The sequence below is a fragment of the Nuphar pumila genome, chromosome 16 (assembly GCF_984573655.1).
Source record: "Nuphar pumila chromosome 16, dmNupPumi1.hap1.1, whole genome shotgun sequence".
Lineage (NCBI taxonomy): Eukaryota > Viridiplantae > Streptophyta > Magnoliopsida > Nymphaeales > Nymphaeaceae > Nuphar > Nuphar pumila.
In genome coordinates this window covers 84,125,095-84,150,131 of record NC_143264.1, presented here as the reverse complement: position 1 = coordinate 84,150,131, position 25,037 = coordinate 84,125,095, and the positions used below count along the sequence as shown (strand labels likewise).

Genomic DNA, 25,037 nt, shown 5'->3' with positions numbered 1-25,037 from the left:
GGAGTTCCGTACTGCTGTCTACAGACTTGGAGGCTGCAAACAGATCAGATATGGTTGGATATCTGATTCGGGTTCAATATGTTTTTTCAGATATGGATCTTTTAAGAGAGACCCTAATGTACATTGGGATCCGATTCAGATCTACTGCTTACATTTCAGATTTAGATTCAGATATGGTAAGATTTTGCCCGAGTCCAACCCGTTTGCACCCCTAAAAATCTGAAGAATTAACCATGATATTTCTGATCGATGCGTAATATAAAACAAAAAGATACAAATTTGTGACGGCATACAACTTCCCAAATATCGCTTACATTTCAATATCACGTTTTTTTTCTTTAAGAACGCTTTTTATAATTTTTAGATTTTTAGACATTGCGGATACTTTTTTAAAAAGCTTGGTTTTTAATTTATCGCGATATTTTCCCCCGAGAAAATCCCGGTATTGATATCTGTTGTATTTTCTCAAAGCGATGTGGGCCAGTGTCTCAGTGAACTCCTTGGCATCTCTCTCTCTCTCTCTCTCTCCTCCAATGGCGTCCGCTAAGGTACGTTGTTTTCCTTCTGCAATTGCCGATCTTCTCTCTCTTCGTCTTCTGTCTCGAGAGTTCTCCTCGAAACGGAGAGCTCGTCGTGTTTGGCTCAAGAGAATCGTTGATTCCAAGCCTTTCGGTAAACTAGGGTTTTGGTTTTTCATCGATCGCTAAAACCCTAGTTTTTTTTTATAATCATCACCTCACAACGCGTTCTTCTATGCCCTTCTTTTATAGTTTTCGAATATGCGTTTTGTTTCCATAATCACTTTCTCTTTCTCTTTTGGCATCGTTCGTTTGGTTTTATGCGTTTGATTTTCACTAGAACAATCTACTTCATGTTCGTTTGCTTATTCACTTGTTTGTTTAGGTCGACAATCGGAATTCGTTCGGATCGAAACGCTCTCGCAATGATAGTAAGTGTCGTACAATTTCGTAAAATGATGTTAACAATTTGTGTTATTCTTCTTGGTGGCATCTTTAGATTTCTAATGGTTATGTTACTTTTCTTAAAGGTTTAAGATAACTACTGAACTCGGAGCTATTTCCCCTTTCTCATGCTCCTTCTTGCTCTTATTTTCGTTTCTGTTAATCTTGTTAGTGTTCGCACGTATGCCCCTTTTCGTTTTCCCTTCTTTCCGTAACTTCTGCATTTGGTTAAGATTAAGTATCATGAGCATTTTTGTTTCGTTGGTTGTGAACTATGCCTTTATGATTTTCTCGTGAGTTTGCAAGAGAGGGAAAATTTTCAATTTTCCAACTTATCCTACCTTTTCGCTTAAGTGGGTGCATCTGAATACCGCCCAAGAATCACCTGAAACTCCCCACTTGTCATCACGCTCCTTGTGTTTTGGGTTAGAATAGAAGCTGGTTGCTCTGGCTCCTGGTTCTTCACTGGTGTAGGATCAACAGTTGTGTGGAAATAATGATATTCCTTTTTTGGGTTACATCACGGGGTTGGACTCTTTTGTTTTGTTTTTTCTGTTTTTACAAAGGCTAAAATTGGAACCTCTCGCTATTTCCCTGTAGCTTTATCTGTGAGAGAGCTTGTTAGAAAGCGGCCTTGCACAGGACTGATTTTGTAGCGGGATGAAGGCTTCACAGTTACGCTCGAAATCACCATGGAGTCCGAACTCTCAACTCATACACAAACTGAAATGTTTTCTCACTGAACCATGAATGCTTGTATGATTTCTTGTATTTTCATACACTGTTTTACTTGCATTTTATAGACTGTGAAGGGTTTAAGTCTTGGGACATAACCCTTGACAGAAATCTCTTTGAAATCCCTTTATCCTTCAAGAGACACGTCTCTTGCATTTCAATACTGTGACTGCTGGAATCCCAAGAGTCACCTTATGGCCATACGACCTTACATTTCTCACTTGGCCATAACGGATTTTCTGTGTTTATATGCTTGTTCTCAATCAGAACCTTGCATACACACTTTTCGAGTAATCTTCACTCACCCTGTGTTTATATGCTTGTTCTCAACCGGAACATTGCATACACACTTTCTGAATTATCTTTACTCACTCACCACTTAGACGTATCTGAGTCCTATCTGACTCACATGTCTAGTGAAAACATCTTCAGTGATTACCTTGGTTAGCGGATTTGCTACCATGTCACTTGAAGGAATATAGTTCATTGCTATTTCATTTTTTATAAGCATATCATGAATATATTGATATTTAACTTCAATATGCTTACTTTTAGAGCTATCAGCTCCTGTTTGTATTAGTCTTATAGCAGTTTTATTGTCACAATATAATTGAACTGAATCTTTTGGAATGTCCAATTTCAACTCATTTAAAAAACGATTTATCCATACTCCAAATATAGCTGCCATATTACAATCAATATACTCAGCTTCCTAGGTATATTGTGCCACACACCCTTGCTTCTTGCATGACCATTCAATTGCCCCACCTCTTAACATAAATACATAACTAGAGGTGAACTTTGCTTCATCTCTATCACCAGCAAAGTCCGCATTTGAATAACCTATAAGTTTTAAACTATCTGATCGATAGCATAACTTAAGTTTCTTAGTTCCCTTTAAATATCGAAAAATTCTCTTCACTGCTTCCTAGTGAGAGAGCCCATGATTACTTTGATATCTATTCACTAGACTTACAACAAAACTCAAATCAGGTCTAGTGCAAAGCATTGCATATATCAGGCTTCCAATTGCCTGAGCATAGGGAACATTCAACCTTTCTTGCCCATCTTTTGGACAATCATTCTTACTTAGCTTTTGGCCTTTTACTACAGAACCTTTTGCCTTGGCACTTTCCATTTTAAATTTCTTTAGAATGTGGTTAAGATATTTTTCTTAACTCAAACATAGCAATCTCGATTTTCTATCTTTCTTAATCTTAATTTCAAGGATATATGAAGCTTCACCCATATCCTTCATTTCAAATCTAGAACTTAATCATGATTTAGTTATATTTATTATGTCTATGTCATTTTCTGTAATTAGTATATCATCAATATATAGGAATAATATAATAAACTTACTTTCACTATTCTTGGCATATACGCAATGATCCTAGACTATTTTTTTCATAACTCAATTTGGTTATATTATTATGAAAGTCAAATACCACTATCTTGGTGTCTGCTTAAATCCATATAAGGATTTATTTAACTTGTATACTTTATCCTCTTGACCTTCAATTTCAAATCCTTGTAGTTGTTGCATGAAAATTATTTCATTTAGTTCACCATTTAAGAAGGTCGTTTTTTCATCCATTTGATACAAGTCAAGATCAAAATAAGCTACCAATGTCAAAATAATACGAATAAATGTCAGTTTGGCTACATGAGAGTAAGTTTCTTCATAATCAATCCCTTCTCGTTGAGTATAGCTTTTTGCTACTAACCTTGCCTTGAATCTATCAATAGATTCATCTGTCTTGAGTTTTTTCTTGATAACCCACTTGCTACCAATTGCCCTATATCCATTAGGCAAAGTAGCCAGTTCCCAAACTCCATTCTTTTTTATGAAGTTTAACTCTATCTTTCATTACTTTCTTCTAGAGTTCAGACGCATTAAAAGCACTTGCATCTTCAAAACTCAAGTTGTCAAGAGTTTCATCTAAATCCATATTACATAATTCTTCACTCAAGAATGTGTAATAATCATTCAAATAGAATAGAGGAGTTCTTGTTCTTTTTTGTCCAATTAATGGTTGTGAATTTTGCTCATTATTTACAACTGGACCGTTATGCTTTAACTCTTGACTTGGTGTTTTAGGATCATTTATGATATCCTAAAAGACATCATCATCTTCAGGATAAAAAATGCTTTCTTGAGTTTTCAAGAATTTTGCATCTCTACTTTCTATAAATCCTTTTTTAGGATTATATAGTCGATATCCCTTTGACCCCTTTGGGTATCCTATGAAGATGCATTTGATAATTTTGCTATCTAACTTATCTCTCATTTGACTAGGAATCAACACATGAACATGTGACCCCCACTTTCGCAAATGACTCAAGTTTGGCTTCCTGTCAGTCCATAATTCATGGAAAGTAATCTCTACAGACTTAAAAGGAACCTTATTCAGGATATACATGGCAGTGCAAATTGCTTCTCCCCAGAACTTCTTGGGAAGATTTGCATGTGCCAACATGGATCTTGTCATATCTATTAAGGTTTTATTCCTTCGTTCTGCTACACCATTCTGCTGTGGTGTATAAGGCATAGTTGTACGAGGAGTTATGTTATTATCAATGCAAAAGTTTTTAAACTCATCAGAGTTATATTCACCTCCCCTAACTTGATTTTTTCTTCCTAGTAATCCTTTAACTTCATGTTTGTATGCTTTAAACTTTTTTAAAGCTTCAGATTTCTTAGAAATTAGGTACATGTATCAATACCTAGATTAATCATCTATAAATGTGATGAAATATGATTTTCTTTCACGTGTTTCTACGGTTAAAGGTCTACAAATATCTGTGTGTATCATAACTAACAAGTCACATAACCTACTTTCCTTAGAAAAATGTTTTCTTATCATTTTTCCTGATATGTATGATTCACATTTTTTAAACTCTACATTTTTAAGGGAATGTAATAATTTCATGCGAATTATTCTTTTCATTTTATTGACATTTACATGACCTAACGTTAAATACCATAAATATGCATTAACATTAAATGCACAATCAATATAACTAAAAATATTCATTGTATTACTTGTAAAAGGAGTTACATTAAGACGAAAAAGACCATGGTCAGCATCATACATAAAGTACATTTGTTAGTAGGAGACTGGTCCTTTCTACCTGAAGCCTATAGGTCTCTATCTCGACCACATCAATATATGTGTTATTTCTCATATACACCTTATGATCTCTAGGCTTTAACTCCTTCATTTCCACAAGTCCTTCCTTTGTCTTAGACATATGTAGTGTCGCCTCTTAATCAATCCACCACCTTGGGAGATCACTATCTACGATCAATGATTCAGATACAATGCATACTAATTCTCGTTCTCTATTTACTTATTTTCCTGGATTTTCTTTCTTTGTTCTATTTGAACAATTATTCTTGAAATGCTCAACTTTTTCACAAGAGAAACATGCTCCCCTAATTGCAGTCTTGAAGTTCTTGGTTTGCACTGGATGCTTCTTGTTGAATTTATTATTCTTAAATTTTTTGAAGAATGTGCATTTAGGCTTGAACTTGTGAGAGGTTGCCAGGAAGGATTCTTGAGTATTCATAACTTCTTTTTTTTTTGTCTTTTGACATGTGCTCTTGTTAAAATGCTAATTGCAGAGGGAGCTCAGTTAGAATAAGGCTTTTCTGGTTTAATCTCATGGCAATCGACACCATTTTTCATGTTGGAGGAAGGTTGTTTAATATGGTGGAGATTTGCATGCGCTCGAGAATATCATTTTCTGTTATGGCTAAGTCTTTAGTCATTACCAGCATTCAATTCACATGATCAACCACGTTATCTGACGCTTTTATCCTGCAAGAGTTGTATTGCTCCAGAAGAAATTGAATGCGGGTTTCTGAAGTCATATCATATTTCTTTCTGACTTCTTTCATCATTTTCTTCGCAGTGTCAAAATCTTTAAATACTTGGATGGGATCATCTTGCATAAACGTTAGAAGAGTTGCTCGAGCAAGTTGATCGTCTTCAATAAACTTGTTATGAGCTTTCTTCTCTTCTTCAGTCGATTTATTAGTTAGTGAAGATTCTACTTTGTTTAATACGTATAGGATCTTGTCATATGTAAATAGATACTCCATTTTTCTTCTCCACATTCTAAAATTCATGCCATTGAGTTTTTCGATTTTGGATAACTCAACATAACAATTCGATTTGCCATATTCCTAATTATAAACAAATATTAAGGTTAATAAAGTTGTTTTTAACTAATATTTATAAATGTAATTAGTTTTGATCATTCTAAACTAGTTTAGCATATAATATGGTCTTTAAGTATGCATAAAATTTACAAAATTGCTAAATTTAAGCACTATTTGACAAAAATAAGTAGTAGGTGATTTTCAAAAACTTAGAACCACTTTTCTGCAATTTCAGAAAGTAATGTGAGAGGTTCTATGTAAACAAAAATCACAGAAACCTGTTTCTGCAACTTTCTGAGTTTATAAAAAAAGATAAACCTTTTTTTTTTGTAATTTTTAGAATGGCAGAAGCCTTTCTAAGCAAAAAAACGGAAACAGAAACCTCAAAAAGAAAATTTTCGAGTTAAACAGAAAGACTCAACCATCTTTCTGTAATTTCAAAAAAGATCAATGCCTTTTCGTAATTGTGAAATTTTTTGAGTTTAACAGAAAAGAAAGGAAATGTGCCGTGGTGTATGTTGTTTGCTGATGATATTGTTTTGATTGATGAGTCTAGAGCTGGGGTTAATGCTAAGTTAGAATTATGGAGACAGACATTGGAAGCAAGAGGTTTTAAGTTGAGTAAGAGTAAGACAGAATACATGGAATGTCGATTTAGTAAGCAACGAAGTAGTGATGGGAGTGTAGTGAAGCTTGGTGAGCACGAAATACCAGTGGATGATTCTTTCAAATATTTGTGATCTATCATTCAAAAGTATGGAGAAATTGATGGAGATGTATAGGATAAAGGTTGGGTGGATGAAATGGAAGAGTGCAACTGGAGTGTTGTGCGATGGTAGAATGCCATTGTGGTTGAAGGAAAAGTTTTATAGGACGACTATTAGGCCCACTTTACTATATAGTACAGAATGTTGGGCTGCCAAGAGACATCATATTCAAAAAATGAGTGTAGCTGAGATGCGTATGCTGAGATGGATGTGTGGAAATACAATAAAAGATAAGATTCAGAACGAGGAGATACGTAAGAAGGTAGGCATTGCACCCATTGAAAATAAGATGAGAGAGAATCGTTTACGGTGGTTTGGACATATTCGGCGAAGGCCTAATGATGCTCCAGTTAGAAGGATGGAGAAATGGGAAAATATATTAATTAAAAGAGGTCGTGGTAGGCCTAGGAAGACATGGATGGAGGTGATAAGAAAGGATATGAATGCTTTGAACCTCACCGAGGACATGACATTGGATAGAAACGAATGGAGGAGAAGGATTCATGTGGAAGACCCATAATGATTTTCTTTGTTGGTTCATATCACCGACCCCAATTGTTTTGGGATGAAGGCGTAGTTGTTGTTGTTGTTGTTAACAGAAAAGAAAGAAACCATTTTTCTGTAATTTCAAAAAATTCGGATACTGTTTTCTATTTTTCAAGAAAAATTAACCCTTTTTCGAATTTACAATAATTTTTAGGTTTAATCTGAAATATTTTTTTAAAGCTTTATACGTTAAACGAAGGGGAACCCGATTAAGGTTCCTTTTCGTTAAAAAAAATTCTGTTCTGAGAAAAGAGGGGAGCTCGTCGAAGCGGTGCTGGTTTTTCCGGCCTCCGGCCCGTCTGGCGACGCGTAGGTAAGCACTACCTTTTCCTCCTCTTCCTCTTTTTTTCGTTTTTGTCTGCCGTTGTATACATACCAAGGCGTCGGTCAAGCGGCAGCTAGGGGTGGCAAAACCTGACACGACCCGCCAACCCGCCTCTTAAGCGGGTTCGGGTTTGGAAAAAACGAACCCGTTTAATAAACGGGTCGACCCACCTAACCCGTTTATTAAACGGGTCGGGTTCGTGTTAGGGGTATGCCAACCCGCCAACCCGACCCGCAAACCTGAGAACCCGTTTACCCGACCCAACCCATTTATTAAATGGGTTGGCGGGTCGTGTCGGGTTACCCGTTTATTAAACGGGCCGGGTTCGTGTTTGCCACAACCGACCCGTTTAATAAACGGTTCAGGTTCGGGTTGAGGTATGCTGACCCGCCAACCCGCCAACCCGACATGATTGCCACCCCTAGCGGCAGCTCATGACGCCAGCCTCCGGCCTGTTCGACGATGCCTAGGTATGCAAACCCTTTCTTCTTCCTCCTTTTTTTTGTTTTGTTGTTTGCCTGTCGCTGCAGGCGAAAAACTCGACGTCGGTCCGACGATTGCATACCGCACTTGACGGCACCCGGCTTTCAGTCAGCAGCAAGATGCTGCACCAGACTGGGTGATCGGCGGCCGCCTGTCTGAAGACCTCCGTGGGCGAGGGTTTGATTGTAGATAATCAGGCTTCCGATCAAAAGAAAAAAAAAGATGAGTTTTTTTTTATGAGATGATTGATTTTGCAGTGGGATGAAGGCTTCACAGTTACGCTTGAAATCACCAGGGAGTCCGAATTCTTAACTGATACACAAACCAAAATGCTTTCTCACTGAACCGTGAATGCTTGTATGATTTCTTGTATTTCCATACACTGTTTTACTTGCATTTTATAGACTGTGAAGAGTTCAAGTTTTGGGACAACCCCCGGGAGAAATCCCTTCATCCCTCAAGAGACATGTCTCTTGCATTTCAATACTGTGACTATTGGAAAGCCCCCAATAGTCACCTTATGGTTGCATGAAATTTGTTTTTCTTCTGAACAATCGAACGTCGATGGAGCTATGGTTTATGGAAATGTGGTTGCGGACTGTTTGAGGGATCGATTGCCTATGATTGTATATTCAGACATTGATATAGTTAGTGACTTCTGATCCTGGTTGATGGAGAAAGATATGACTGACTTCAAATTTTTGTAGCGTGAAATTCTTGGAATTGTACAAAGACAACAATCTGTATCTGCATTATTTTTATATGTTTTGTATCAAACTTTTGGGGAGTCTTATCTTACTATTTGTTGGAACAATAACCTTTCAAAGATGATGCTCATCACAATGAACGCCGATATGATTTTGAACTTTAGGCTTGTTGCCAGTGTATCTACAAAAAGAAAAGGAAAAAAGGGGAAAAAAGGTGGACAAAAAGAAATTTGGAAACCTCTACTGCGTGGAGCTTCTTAAGATGGAAGAATGCTGTTTGTTTGAAACAGTGCTGTGAAGTTTGTATTGTCAATTGTGAGGTCTAATATACACTAAAAGTTACACATTGCAAAATTGAGACAGAAAATTATATTTTTGATGTGAAAACCATGCCCATTAATTTGAAAATGAGGAGACTGGAAAACAAGATAGAGCTGAAGATCATAATCTGGAAGATGGTTGGAAGTGCAAACCGTTCCTTCATTAAGCAAAATCATTACTTGTTCTACTAACAAATTAACCCATCCAAAATGATGGGTTGTAATAGTCTGGAGTGTGGAAAATTATTACTTTAATTCGTAAAATCATGAATAAAAGGGGTTCAATATGATGACAATAGCAAGGTGATAATTTATCTTTTTTCTTGGAAAGAGATAATCTTTTGCTAAATCCAGAAATCCACATGCTCTCTCTCTCTCTGCATACAACAGACCAACAAACACGAGTGTGCATCTTATGCCATGAAATTTTATTGCAATGATTTCTTCAAGGCTGTTGCAAAATGCATGTTTCTCATTCTGCAGTTGGCGCCTGATTTATTTTTTTGATGATGAGGAACCCGTGCCGAAGCGAGGGAAAACCCCTGTGGAGCCCCACTACCACCCTGCCTTACATGGCCCACCTCTGAAAGCTACAGACACACCCGTGTGCCAGCGGGGTTTGATGTGGGGTCTTCAACTCAACACCTTTACAACCACCCCGCTGGCTACAGGGGCGACCCCCACGGTGGTGGTGCCTGATTTGTTTAACTCCTTTTGGGATGATGCAGAATGAGCCTGTTCAACATATATGTCAGTGGAAATCTTGACCTTTTTTCACTAATGCTTTGACTGGATCTCTGATTGTTCTTGATAGTTTTTCCATTTAAGCAATAAAAACTTGTTTATTGAGCAAAAGTGCCTGCATTCTGTACAAAATTGCAATGTTATGGCTCACTAGGATGGCAGCCATCACTTTTGCAATTCTTTCTGAAGTTAATCTACATTTTGTATTTTCCAGCTTTTCAGAATGATGGAGATTGGACTTGCCCTCAGTGTGGAAATGTGAATTTTGGGTTCAGGACAGTTTGCAATAGAACCAAATGTGCCACTCCTAGGCCTCAAACAACTCCAGTATGTGATTTTGATGTTTAATATCAATCATAATTTAATAAATACCTACCTTTGCATAGACGTTAGTGGTCATCTGGATATATTTTCAGCTTTTTTTGGGACTTGAGTTAAATTGTAAACGTAGTCATATTCACTATCTAAATTTCTGTCAGAATGTTCTTATTTTCTGATTATCTGTTTGTGCATTATTGATTTTCTTTTAATGCAATAGTTGGTATTTGCAATTAGACATCCTGCTGTACTTGTGGATTTCCTTTTCATCTAATATTGTGATTCCTGCTTGCATATGTTGAAAGAGTTGGTATGTTTTTTTTTTATGTTGAGCTGATATTTTGTTAATTATTCTCTTGTCAATGGCTGTACTCAATCAAAGATATAGGTGTTCTAATAGGAAAGAAATAATTAATGAAATGGTCAGATACAATCTTATTCTGTAGCTATTTTACTCATTTAGCTTGTGTTTATATGTGCATTTGTTTCTGGGTATATGCTTGCTTATGCATGTACCACAAATCACTGCATTCATATAGAGCAGTTACTTTTGTACTCTTAGAATGTGTCTCATAGTTCAGTTGTGGGGTATCATTATGCAGGCAGAGTATTTTTTGTATTAGTTGTGGAGTACATGTTCATTATTTTTCTTGCAAAATAATGTAGCACTTAGCATTTGCACAATGACACTAGTCATAGAGAGGTTTCTGGTGTGGATAAAAGAGGATTTTATTGTCGTACTGCAAGCCAAGAATGTCATATGAGATCACCAATGCACTATGCATTATTTATCAAAGAAAAGAGTCAACGATAATTTGCTTATATTTCGCATGCAAATATTAAGGAAACCATTATGACATAAAAAAGTTGTTCAACTAATCCAGTCAATACATCTTAGAAAATGATTCCTTCTCAGAAATTTATCTTGAAAGTTGTTAGAATGTTTATTTGTCTAAAGTGTCCATCCGATTGGCTTGTTAGATAGCTGCAACTTGTAAAGGGTTTCACTGTTGGATATTGGCATTTGTGGTTATTATTTATGGGAATTGTGCATGTTATATTGTTTGTTAGTAGATTTCTATTTCAGTTTACTTGGGTAAAAATGTGGTTTTCTGGTATTTTGTCATCTATTGGTCACTTTGGAAGCATAATCTTATTAATGGTACTATGATGGTTGCCCTTGTCCTTTTTTATGGCGAGTTTTGTTTGAATTGTGTGGCAGAGAATGGGGGCTCCACCAATTCTTGGTGCCTATGGGCAGGTTCCTTTCTATCACGGTGGTGTTGGGGCTACTCCACCCTTGCCTTTTGGAATGCCAAACCATTATGGACCTCCACTACCACTACCTGGAATGCATTATGACTATGGGAACCCTGGAAGTGTGTCAAGCCCCTATGGCCTTCTCCCTGCATATGCTTCACCTGGTTCATTTGGAGGTTTGTATCATCCCTGATGTCTATTACTTGTATCAGCGATTCTATATGTTTCTAATTTTTCTTAATTCTATGGTGAACCAAGAGCAGGATTTGGACCAGGTGCTGCAATGAATGGAGGATATGGATTTGGGTTCCGGGGATCTCCACTGCCAGTATTAAATTGCTGCACTTGCCATTTACTTTAATTTGTTTGAAGTCATTTACAAAATGACCAGTATTTTATACCTTTTTATGAATAAATTTCTTTCTTTTTTGAAAATTAAGGTGCCAGGACGGTGGTCAGGGGTTGCTGCAGATAACAATGGTTCACGAAAACGTCGTGGTGGTAACTATTCTAATATTTTCCAATTGTAGTTTACGTGTGCTCACTGTGAATTTTCATTCCATGTATGCTATGTCACATGGGTGCGGGTGCGGGTGCGGGCGCGGGTGCGGGTGCGGGTGCGGGTGCGGGTGCGGGGATTCGGTACTTCCAAAACACCCGGGTGCGGGGGTGCGGCAGGGGCAAAAATGTATATATATATATATATATATATATATATATATATATATATATATATATATATATATATATAAAGGGGGTCGGGGAATAAGGGTTTTTTTTTTATTTTGCAGCTGTCAGCTGCTACAGACAGCTGCTGTCAGATGCAGCAGCTGACAGATGCAGCAGCTGCTGACAGCAGCTGTCAGCACAGCTGCTGACAGACTGTCAGCAGCTGATTCAGCATAATTTTTTGAAAAAAAAAATTCGAGAAGCCCATTTGGGCAATTTTTTTTTTAAAAATGGACCTTAATGATCCTGGGTGCGGTCAACGCACCCAGGATCGGGTTGACCGCACCCGGTGCGGCACCCGCACCCGCACCCGCGTCGAGTCGCGTCGACGCGGGTGCGGCACCCTCCTAGCCGAATCCCTGTGACATAGCATGTATGATAGGTTATTTACATTGATGTTTTAGTGATGAAGTCAGTAGGAAAATCACTTTGGCTCTTTTACAGGACCTGATGGTGCATATGAAGGGGATTGGATCTGCCCAAAGTGTGAAAATGTGAACTTTTCATTCAGAACCAGTTGCAACATGAAGAAATGTGGAGCTCCAAGACCTATGCCTGTATTTCTCTTACTTTTGGCTCTTAACATTTCAAAATGAAAATGCCATCAATCTTTGTGCATCTGTGTGAGTGTGCATGCGTGTGTTTATTGGAAAAAGTGAGAAAACACCTAAATTCTAGAGAGACACGGCTTCACTCTAGGTTCACTATATGTTAAGGTAAATGCTCTTTGTATCATATCAATTGATTCAATTCTTTGTAGGACGGAGGAGTTAAGAACTTGTGACATGCCCGGGCATGTTTTTGGTTAAATGATGTTCTTTCCATGCCACTATGTGGCCTGAGACTGTTCATTTTATGTTGCAGTGTGCTAAATGTTAGAAAGTGGCTTTGAATACATTAGGTTCAATAAAGAACCCATACACATGCACATGAAGTGCGAATAAACCCATTAAAGGGAACAACACAAGCACATAATGTGCTAACACATAAACCCACACAAGGGGCAAAAATATGACATAAAGTCATAAGTTGAATATTATTGAAGAAGAAGGAAGAAGGGGATATAAACCCCATACAATGGAGCATAAGCTCCTCCAAGGAGTAAAGAATACAAAGGGGGAGACCCCTATTTATAACACAAGAGAGGGGCCACCAAGGGGGCTCCCAAAGGAGTCGTTGGGAGCCCCCAACGGTCACATTTGTGACCGTTGGGGGCTCCCCAACGACTCTTTGGGGAGCCTCCCTAGGTGGCGCAAACCTCAAAAAAAGGGAAAAATAGAAAAGAAAATTAAAAATAAAATTACAAACATATTCCAAATGGAATATGCGTAAAAACTGTGAAATGTCTAAACTACCCCTATGCCTATAAATAGATAAATATATATTTTATATATATAATTAGGATAATACATATGCATATATACCATATATGAATATGTATTATCCTTTATATATATAAAATATATATAATATTACAATTGTCGAATGATACATTTTAACACTAAAGTTTAATATTGAATGTCCTTTCACAATCCATTTAGAAGTGAATTTTGATGCTCACCAATAAGGAAATTTTTTTGTGTATTATTGCCGGAAACATTAAAGTCGGTGAAATTATGGTCTTTACTAGATGGGTATCTCTAAGCTTTTCTGTATTAATGTTGGCAACATTTAACTGATTGGAATGACTAAAAATCCTCAAAAGCAATGACATTTTTTGAAAATTTGGTTACTTTTAGGAGTGGAGAGTGTCTTTTATTTTGAAGGAAAGAGAAAAATCCACATGCATTTTTTAAAAAGTAATATTTTTTTTTTGAAAATTTGGCTTTTTTTTATCTTGAAAGTTACTTCATAATTTCAAAATTATCATTGCTTTTTAGAATGTTTTAGTCATTTCAATTAGTTGAATGCTGCTAACATTAATATAAAAGGGCATAAAGTTAGACTAACACCCCCATTCCTCCCCCCCATCCCTGCACACACAATATTATAAAGTCCATCTAGATATGTCTTAAATTAGTTAAGGGCTATGTCACATGGGTGCGGGTGCGACACAGGTGCGGCGCAATTCCAAAAAATTTGGACACGGGGACTCGACTATATATATATAACAATAAATTAACACATAAAGATTATAAATTTTAAAGCAAAAATAAAAAAGCAATTCTTAACAACACAAACTTACCAAAATATAACACATAAAGAAGCTTATGAGTGTGATAAACAACAAAACTTATCATAAATCTGTCTCATCGTCTGAATTAGAGGGAAGAACAGAATCGAGGTAGTCCATGTTGAGAGTATGCAAATTATGTTCTCCCTCCAAGTCAAAATCTTTTGGATTTACATCCCGATTCTTGGATGGTCCACAACTGCATAAAAAAATGACTATATTAGTATCTAACTTAAAACTTTGAATACAAATATTTAAATACAAACTTTGAATACAAAGAAAAAAAGTACCTATACTCTTTTTTGGTGCGGCGAGAAATTAATCGTAGATTTGAGTGAACATAAACCAAATCCTCTGCTCTTTTACTAGTGAGTTTGTTTCTTAATGTTGTGAATTTGAGCATATGTACTCCAATTTCTTTCACAACAAGATGATGTAGCAGGTTGGGATAACTTCATTGCAAGACGTTGCAGATTTGGCGTCTCTGATCCATATGTTACCCACCAATTAAGGGGATCTTCCTCGTCCCTTGCCACGAGTGCTGCTAAAGAATCAAATCTCCTTGTAGAAAACTTGCCAAACTCACTATTTACAACCTTAAACATATGAGGATCATTAAAAAGTCTTCCCAAACATATCATTTTATTTTTTGATATCTCAGGATCTTCATTTGGAGAAACACGACCAACACCTGCTGTCAACCATTTTTTTGCATAGTATTTTGGATTGAGAGAGTGTGCCATGTAATGCAAAGGTGTATTACTTTTATCTCATCTTCTCACTAAATTTGAATGTACATGATTGTAAAATTCTGAATCATCAAGTGCAATATCTTTCTTCTCATGTTTAAAAATGATACTTTGAACTTTTTCAATCATATTGTCCCACATTTTATAAATTCTATGAAGCATGGGTACATCTCTGTCAACTTCTCTCAATATTTCCTAAATAGGCTTTGTAAATTCAACAAAATATGTAATTTTATCCCACCAAAAATCATCACAGATGCATTGTTAGCTTAAGCCTTGACATCATCTTCAGTACGATAAAAATCCCAATCTTGATCAGCCACCATCATCATCAATGCATTCTTGAGTTGCTTAATTCTTTTCATCATAACAATGAGAGAAACAAAACGAGTTTCAACAACTTTCAATAACTTGAGATCAGAATGCCTATTAAATATAAAAAGGGTATGATAATGGTTTACAACAAAATTTCTAATATTTCGAACATCATTCTCTATTTCCTCAATCCATAGACACATTTCACGTGCATGTGCATCATCTTTTGATGGATTGCATATACTCTTAAGTGCCAAATTTAAACTGTGTGCTACACAAGGAGTCCAAAAAATATGTGAATATGTATCTTCACTTGCCAAATTCATTCCTGCACGACTGCAAACTGGAGCATTGTCAGTAATGATTTGCACCACACTTTCTTCACCCACTTCTTTTATCACTTCGACAAATGATCTCTTTAAATATTCAACATCTTTATGCTCTCCAGATGCATCAACAGTCTTCAAAAAGATTGACTCATTAAGTGAGTAAGCAATGAAGTTTATCAGTGGTCGCCTTTGTATATCAGTCCACCCATCAGAAATAATCGACACTCCATGTCGTTTTCATGCAAATTTTGGGGTCTCTAACAAATATTCAATTCTATTTTTTCCTCTGCAAGAATGTCTGTTCTTAGTTTTTTTGAACTAGGAGACACATAACCACTCAAATTACAATTAGCTAAAGATGTAATCATATCTTTCCACTATGGACTTCTAGCTACATTAAAAGGAATTGAGCTTGAGTAAAAGAATCAACCAATCTTTTTATCAATTTCTGCTCTTGCCATATTTTTGAATGACGCTTGTATTGTTTTATTGCTTTCCATCTTTCTTTTCTTTAAAAGCTCTTCTTATATATCACTAGCAATAGGAAAAGACAGATTAATCAAATCGCTTCTCATCTATGCAATTTTTTTCTTTTCAACTTCCTCTTATTCTTTTTCTAATTGCTTTAACATGTCTTTGTCAACCCCAGAACATGCCCTAATTCCTTGACCACGAATATGCAAACGATGTGCTTTCACACGCTTATAAGAATCTGTGAAAACAGTCTTACATAGATTATAATGAAACTGCACATTCCCACCACCACCACTACTAGCTTTTATCCCTTTTGTCACAAGCCTCCAAAGTAGTTGAGAATCTTCTAATTCAGGGTTAGAACTTGAACCAAATGTATTGACACTACCGCTAGAACTCGCCATTATATCTGAAAAGTGAAAAGCAAACTGATAAAAAAAATAAGTAAATAAGCTAAAGTTAATAAACACTTCAAAATAATAGTAATAGGAGCTCCAGGTTCGTTCCCCCTGTGCAAATCAGGTTCAAACCAGGCCCTCCTCTGCGAGGGAATGATGCAGAGAGGGGGTTCGTTCCCTCTCTGTAAACCAGGTTCGAGATAAGGAGACTACCCTCTATCTGACGCAAAAGAAGGGGCAGGGCAAGCCCCTGCTGAAGCTTATCAATGGCAGGGGCTTCACCCTTGCCAAAAAGCCAAAGGCAGCAGGGGAAACGAGGAGGGTCCGAGCCCCTCCTCATTTCCCTTTTGTTCGACAGGGGTAAGAAGGAGGAGGGGGCTCGCCTGATAGGCCGAGCCTCGCCCCGCCGGACAGAAGGGAAATGAGGAGGGGCCTCGTTCTTATTTTCCAGCAGCCCCCCCTCCCCCCCCGCACCCTCTGCTCGCAGAAGAGGGGCTCGGCCCCTCCCTTTGCCTTCGATTCATAGAGGAGATGTTGAGCCCCTCCTTGTTTCCCCTCTGTCCAGCGGGGTAAGGCTCGGCCTGTCAGTCGAGCCCCCTCCTTCCCCCACACCTACTTCTTACCCCTGCGATAAAAGGGAAACAAGGAGGGGTTGAGCCCCTCCTTTAGGGTGTAGGGGGGGAAGGGGCTTGCCTGACATAAGCGAAACGAGGTGGGGCCAAGCCCCTCCTTTGTGAACAGGAGGCACAGAGAGGGGTCGCGCCCCTCTTCTCCGAGCAGAGGGTGCAAGGAGGGAGGCTGCGAGCAGAAGGTGTAGGAGGGTCGACATACCTGTTGAGTGTTGACGGAGGGAGAGACAATGGCTGGCACCTGTGCATACCGTCGCCGGAGTCTGGATCGCCGGCGTGGGTGTAGGAGAAAGCTGTAGGGGCTGAGCGGGAGAGGCAAAATCGAGAGGGTAAGCTCCTCCCCCTGTCGATAAACCCCTTTTAGGGTTCGGCTGCAGATGAAATTTGGATCTGGGTCGGGTCGGGTCCAGACCCGACCCGGATCCAAAACGTATTTTAAAAATCAAAATGGACATTTTTGGACTCGGTCAAAGTTGACTGAGTCCAAAATGTGGACGGACTCAGACTCGATGCGTTGACCGAGTCCGACTCGGCGTTGACCGCGTCGAGGCCGTCTCCGAAGCCGCACCCGTGACGGGGCGTGTCAACGCGGGTGCGGCACCTCCCTAGCCGAGTCTGTGTGACTTAGGTTAAGGGTGTGTTTGAATGCACATATCTCAAACTGGGATTTGAGATACACATATCTCTGCCTAACCCCAGTCAAGCCAGAGAATCATGAATCTCTTTTGTAGATTCAACATTTATTTAAGTTGGATCTCATCATGGGCTCACACCATGTTCAATACACGCATTTTTAGATCCAAGATATTCAAATGCACCTTGTGTGTGTGTTGTAGATGGTCCCTCTAAACACCTTCCAGCGTGGACAAGGACTAGACAGTTTTAATTTGCAATTTTTCCAGTGGTTTCTGCTGAATATGAATATGCAGATGTGTTTGCTTGTTTACTAGAAAACATGCTTTGGACCAAACTATTTCATTGAGAAGCCTGCAATTTTTATTCTAAAATTTAGATGCATGAACCCTTTAATTTTAGATTGGTTTAGAAATACACAAACATAAAAATTCTCTATTCTAACTAGGGGTGTCAACGGGCCTGGTTTACCCGCACCCGACCCGGACCAAACCCTATAGTGTCCGGGTATGGTGACAAATAAGAAGACCCAATTAAGATGGATCCGGGTATTGTTTGTGAAATTTTATACCCGACCCGAGTGAAATGAAATGGGGATCTTCGAAACACGAGCTTTGATTAACAAGAGCAAGTGTCAAGAATGACACTAAAGCATAACCCTTAAAAAGGGTATAACTGGAAACAAAATAAAAATAAAAATGTATTCTTTATTGATATGAAAAACCAATTGCTTAAGAAGCATTGGAGTAAAATACAAGAGGGGCTGCACCCCTTTATATACACAGCTGAAAGATGACTCAATAGAGCTGTTGGGCACAGTCCAACAGCTCTATTTAGAGCTGTTGGAATGTGTCAGTCCAACAGCTCTATTTAGAGCTGTTGGAATGTGTCAGTCCAACAGCTCTATTGCTAGTCAAGTCTGGACAGGACTTGACTAGCAACAGTCATTCTAGTTCAAACTGAACTAGATGACATAAAAACAAAAAATAAAAATAAAGGAAAAAAATACAGAAAAGAAAGAAATTAAAAATGTATTTATATATATATAATAATATAATATTATTATATATACATATATGTACAGTTTTACATTTTAACACTCCCCCTCAAACTTACGGTACAATGAGCGAAAGTTTGTCTAAGAGAAAGTGAAATCGGGGAGCAGCGAGAGGCTTTGTAAAGAAGTCTGCTAACTGATATTCTGAAGTGACATATGGCAGATCAATTATCCCGTGTAGATATTCCTCTCTGACGTAGTGACAATCCATTTCGATGTGTTTGGTGCGTTCGTGGAATGTTCTGTTACTGGCAATGTAGATCGCACTTTTGTTGTCACAACACATTTGTGAAGCCTTTGTTGCTTCAACTCCCATGTCAGCAAGCAGTCGTCGGAGCCAAACTACTTCCATGGTCGTGGTTGCCATGGCTCTGTATTCAGCTTCGGTGGATAAGAGAGATACCTTATGCTGCTTTTTACACCTCCACGAGATTAATGATTCCCCTAAAAAGACACAAAAGCCAGTGGTTGAGTGTCTGTTATTGGGATCACCTCCCCAATCAGCATCAGTATATGCAATTAAATCAAGAGAAGAGGAGGAATATAAGAAAAGTCCTCGTGAAAGAGAGGACTTGATGTATCTGATAATACGCATGACTGCTCCCATATGAACAGAAGTAGGAGCATGTTGAAATTGACTTGCTGTATGAACAGCATGTGCTATATCTGGTCTGGTAATGGATAGATAGGAAAGTACCCCGACAAGCTGTCTGTAAGGAGTAGGGTCTGCAAGAAGTTCTCCATCATCACTCTTCATTTTAACATTAACAACTTCTGGAGTGTCAACTTTCTTATCATCAGTAATACCAGACCTGAAAACAATATCAAAAGCAAATTTAGTCTGAGATAATAAATATCCTCTAGGAGAATAAGCAACTTCAATGCCTAAAAAATATCTCAACAAGCCCAAATCAGTCATTTCAAAATGAGATTTAAGAAGTGTTTTGATTGTTGCAACTCCCTGTTTATCGCTTCCGGTGATGATCATATCATCCACATAGAGAAGAAGCACAATGATCCCTGCATCAGAATTCTTAATAAACAAAGCAGTGTCAGTTAAACAGAATTGAAAACCAATATCAATCATAACACGACTAAACCTATCATACCAAGCTTTTGGTGCTTGTTTAAGTCCATAAAGAGCTTTTTCTAAGCGAAGGACTTTACCCTTAGGAATACTTAGACCAGGAGGGGGTTCCATATATACTTCTTCAACTAGGTTTCCATTTAAAAAAGCATTTTTGACATCCATTTGAAAAATAGACCATTTTTTGATAGAAGCTAAGGCAATTAAGGTTCGGACAGTAGTCATACGAGCCACCGGAGCAAAGGTTTCTTCATAATCAATCCCATATTCTTGGGCATAACCTTTGGCTACTAAACGGGCTTTATATCTTTCAAGAGTACCATCACTCTTGGTTTTAATTTTATAAACCCATCGACATCCTATAGTTTTCTTCCCTGGAGGAAGATCTTGAATATTCCATGTAGAAGCCTTTTCAAGTGCATCTAATTCAACTTTCATGGCTTCTATCCATTTGATATCATTTTTTGCTTGAAAATATGTGGATGGTTCTTCATATGAGTGAATTAATGCAATAACTGCCCTATATGTGGGTGAGAAAGACTCGTATGATACAAACTTTTCTGGAGGCCTCGAGATTCGGGATGATTGTCTAGTTGGAATGTTAGAATATTTCTCAAGTGCACATGGAGTATTAGACTCTTGTCGCCTGGAATATTGAATACTAGTATCTCTATGAACTTCTTCATTTTCAACATTAAGATCAATAATTCTGTGATCATCATCAAAGTTACAATCAAGGTCATATTCATCAGATGTTGATGTTAGATCTAGCAAAAAGGAGTACTCAGTGACGTCTTTTAATTTTCTAAAATCAAAGAAGCTCTCCTTTTCAAGAAAGGAAACATTTCTAGACACATATAGTTTATTATTTTTGAAGTCAAAACATCTATAACCTTTCTGGTTTTCAGCATATCCTAAAAAGGCACAGAGAATCGCACGAGGGGAAAGTTTATCATTTTTGTCAGTAAATATGAAACATTTGCACCCAAATATTCTTAATCTAGAGTAGTCTGGAGAAATGTTCATAAGTTTTTCAATGGGAGTGATATTTTGTAACGAAGAAGATGGCATCCTATTAATGAGATAGGTGGCAGTTAAGGCAGCTTCTGCCCAAAAGTCTTTAGGGACTTGATTTGCTATTAATAAAGTTCTAGTGGTTTCTATAATATGGCGATGTTTTCGTTCTGCCAGTCCATTTTGTTGAGGTGTATAAGGACAAGATCTTTGATGTGTGATGCCATGCAATTTAAGATAATTTTGAAAATCTGTGGATAAAAACTCTCCCCCTGAATCTGTGCGAAAAGTAGTAATATCATTTTGAAACTTGTTTTTAACCATATTATGAAAAGTTTGAAAGTATGAAAATACTTCAGACTTATGTTTGAGAAAGTACATCCACGTATGTCGGGAGAAATCATCGACAAAAATAACATAGTAAACAAATCCTCCTTTAGAAATTACTGGTGCAGGACCCCAAACATCCGAGTGTATTAATTCAAGTGGTCTTGAAGAGAAAAAGGTTCTGTTCTGAAATGGTAATCTTTTCATTTTGCCGAGAATACAATCTTTACAATCAAATGATTCAGAGTTACAAAATTTCCCTAGATTTGGAAAATGTTGGATTTTGGCTATATGTGGGTGACCAAGTCTCTTATGCCACAGTTCCAACTCTATTTTTTGAATATTATAACAAAAAGCTTTCTTCGGCATTTCCAAAAAATCCATGTAATAGAGCCCTCCTTCTCTATGGCCTTCCCCAATCAGCTTGCCTGACTGGCGATCCTGTACCCAACAACCATGAGAAGAAAAAGAAATATTACACCCATAATCAGAAATTTGAGATACAGATAAAAGATTTAAATTTAATTTGGGAACATGTCTAATTTCTGGAATAAAAATTTTTTTTGTTTTATAAATTTTTTCAAAATTTCCTATTCCTTCTATTTCAAGAGAAGTCCCATCAGCAGTAAAGACCTTTGACACACTTGTTTTATTTTTAACACATTTGGATAGACTTTGATTATTTGGGGTCATATGAAAAGATGCACCAGAGTCAAGAAGCCAATAAATTTTATCTAAATCAGAAAAATATGAGGCTGCTGCGCCGGTTGAAGCTTCAGATGAGGAAAAGGCACCTTTGATGAGAGGCTGAAGAATCTCCATTAGTTGGGCCAGGGAAACTGGTGCATCCTGATCTTTAGGCTCCGATCCAGCAATTGCAGCTCTTTTTTCTCTCAGCTCCTTAAGTTTGGGACATTGTGGCCTGTAGTGTCCCGGTTCATGACAGTGATGACAAATAACTTTCTTCTTATCATAGTCACCATTTTGTCGGTTAAAGTGAGGAGGCCTATATGATCGAACATGATTCCCTGGTCTAGACACGGCTAAAACGGAATCATCTTCAATTTTTAAAGAACCTTTCTGGAGACGATTTTCTTCCATTGTTAACTCTTCAATAGTTTCAACAATAGAAGGAATTTTTCCCCGGTGAAGTAGGGCCGATTTAGTGGTTTCAAATTCCGGCCTTAATCCAGTGATAAACTGGTAAAAATGTTCAGCATCGAGTTGTTTCTGACGAAGCTCGATGTCTTCGGCACAATGCTACTTTGGTTCTAAAAGGGAAAGTTCTTCCCAAAGTTCGGACAACCCATTGTAATATTCACGAATAGTTTTGTCTCCTTGTGTCATCATTCGAACTTTTTCTTGGATGTTGCACACGTGTGCAATATCTTTAAGGGAATACATATTCTTAAGGTATTCCCATGCCTTATCGGCATGATCAAATTTGGCAAGACTTGAACATTTTTTAATGTCAACGCTATTGATAAGCCATGACATTATCTTCGCATGAGATATTCTCCATTCTTTCCATTTCTTCTCATATGAGGCAATAGCCTTGATTTTCTCTTCTTCCGATAGAGGGACCTCTTTATCTCCCTCCTTTTTAGTAAGAGATAGCTTAGGTTCCGAATCGGAACCATCCACAATCCCCCATAAGCCTTTTCCCCATATATGGTGCTTCATGATTGAAGCCCATGTTACATAGTTCGTATCGCTTAGTTTCATAGGCATGATGGTGACTTTATCATTGTCATCCATCGATTACAAGGAGAGAAAGAATAGGGATAGAAGAGAAACAAGAAGAAAAATGAGAAAGAAAGAAAAAAAAAATACAACAAGATGTGAAATCTTCTCCAATGAAGTGATAAAACACTTCTCTTCAAGTGGCGAACACTTTTGCAAACGGGCACGGAAACCGAGGCAGCTTTTCCTCAAGATTTAGTACTTCCGCGGCTCTGATACCATGAAATGAAATGGGGATCTTCGAAACACGAGCTTTGATTAACAAGAGCAAGTGTCAAGAATGACACTAAAGCATAACCCTTAAAAAGGGTATAACTGGAAACAAAATAAAAATAAAAATGTATTCTTTATTGATATGAAAAACCAATTGCTTAAGAAGCATTGGAGTAAAATACAAGAGGGGCTGCACCCCTTTATATACACAGCTGAAAGATGACTCAATAGAGCTGTTGGGCACAGTCCAACAGCTCTATTTAGAGCTGTTGGAATGTGTCAGTCCAACAGCTCTATCTATTAAGAGCTGTTGGACTGTGTCAGTCCAACAGCTCTATTGCTAGTCAAGTCTGGACAGGACTTGACTAGCAACAGTCATTCTAGTTCAAACTGAACTAGATGACATAAAAACAAAAAATAAAAATAAAGGAAAAAAATACAGAAAAGAAAGAAATTAAAAATGTATTTATATATATATATATAATAATATAATATTATTATATATACATATATGTACAGTTTTACATTTTAACACCGAGTTCCGATTAAGATTCTCAAATTTCTAATGTAAAAATAAATTTTTTTTATTTTACCGGGTATGGTCCGGGTCTGGTTCATTTTATTCTTATCGGATACGGGTATGGTTTCTCTTATAGTAGACCATATTAGACTTGGGTCCAGACCCGATACCATAACCGAAAATCTGGTCCAAGTCTGGTTCCACCTGGGTGTAAACCAAACCCGACCCGTTGACACCCCTAATTCTAATTCATGGTTTCCACTAAATACACTATAGAGATCACATTTATATTGTCTGATTTGCAAAACATGCTATAATATATTGAAGACTAAACCTGTCCCTTTCATGTCCATACCCTAAGGTGTTAGGAGGCACCAACCAATATATATATATATATATATATATATATAATTTACGTGACCCAGCTGATTCACAGGTTAACTCTTGCTTGCTTTATATGAAACTTTAAGCATGTGTCGCATAATCAGTGATTCGTGCGGCCTAATATCTGGCTGGTTTGATGGATGCCTGCCTCGAGTGCTATAGGGTATGACACTATGACTCATCTTTCATGTGGTGTATGTGACTATGTCTGCTTCATACCCCCATATGCTCAGCTGCTTTTGCCATCTGGATGAATTTTGTGTTCCATCTGTCCATGGACGATCTGTGTTCCATCTGTCAATGGATGAATGGATGGAATGACTGTGTGTGCACGTGCCTATGTATGACATTTGGTGGTGGATTTGCAGGGTTCTAACCAGTCTGCAAACCAGGACTCAGATGCCCCTGAAGGTAGCTGGACCTGTGGTAAATGCAACAATTTGAACTACCCATTTCGGACTGTCTGCAACCGGAAGGGATGTGGGGCTGAAAAGCCTGACAGCAGCCAGTAGGACTTCTTTCAATCTCACTTAACAAGGTGGTATCGTACTGATTTTTTCATGCTTCCCTTCTCTTGAAAATGTATCCTAAAAATCTGGATATGCCTTTCTATGCACCCCTGGTGTGGGGTGTCATCCCACGATTTTTGTACTGAGAGTTGGCTGTTTGCTAGCTTTTCTTTTAGCTCTACAGTTATGTGCATGGTTGAGTTGCTTGGTGGCTTGGATAGAAGCAAACCCGTAATCTTTTTGAGGGAGATGTTCAAATCAAATTTTTGTTACAGGAATCCTACTCAACGTTGTTCCTGTAGCCATCTTTGATTCTTGGTTTTTGCCAGTCAAAATATACCTGGCTTTTTGCAGAAAACTGAAACTTAAGAAAGAAACTTTATGATCTTCGCTAAATTAAATGGCTTTATCTTCTCTTT

General features: G+C 37.8%; 1 protein-coding gene across 2 annotated transcripts; it reads left to right on the top strand.

Moving 5' to 3' along the window:
* Positions 1-491: 491 nt before the first annotated feature.
* LOC149813913 (ranBP2-type zinc finger protein At1g67325-like) lies at positions 492-24,781 on the top strand. 2 transcript variants are annotated; one of them, XM_089990864.1, is made up of 8 exons: positions 492-548; positions 904-949; positions 9,972-10,084; positions 11,298-11,511; positions 11,599-11,663; positions 11,776-11,836; positions 12,509-12,621; positions 24,478-24,781. In XM_089990864.1, exons 1-8 carry the CDS (start codon positions 534-536, stop codon positions 24,619-24,621), a joined length of 771 nt encoding a protein of 256 aa, XP_089846990.1. In that variant the 5' UTR covers positions 492-533; the 3' UTR covers positions 24,622-24,781. The 2 variants fall into 2 exon arrangements, with proteins under 2 accessions (XP_089846990.1, XP_089846991.1); XM_089990865.1 differs by lacking the exons at positions 492-548; positions 904-949 and adding an exon at positions 9,528-9,763.
* Positions 24,782-25,037: the final 256 nt, after the last annotated feature.

Excerpts from the sequence above, each read along its gene's own strand:
- LOC149813913 (XM_089990864.1), top strand. Across the intron at positions 11,512-11,598 it reads TTCACCTGGTTCATTTGGAG|GATTTGGACCAGGTGCTGCA; the intron begins GTTTGTATCATC and ends AACCAAGAGCAG. Across the intron at positions 11,837-12,508 it reads TTCACGAAAACGTCGTGGTG|GACCTGATGGTGCATATGAA; the intron begins GTAACTATTCTA and ends GCTCTTTTACAG.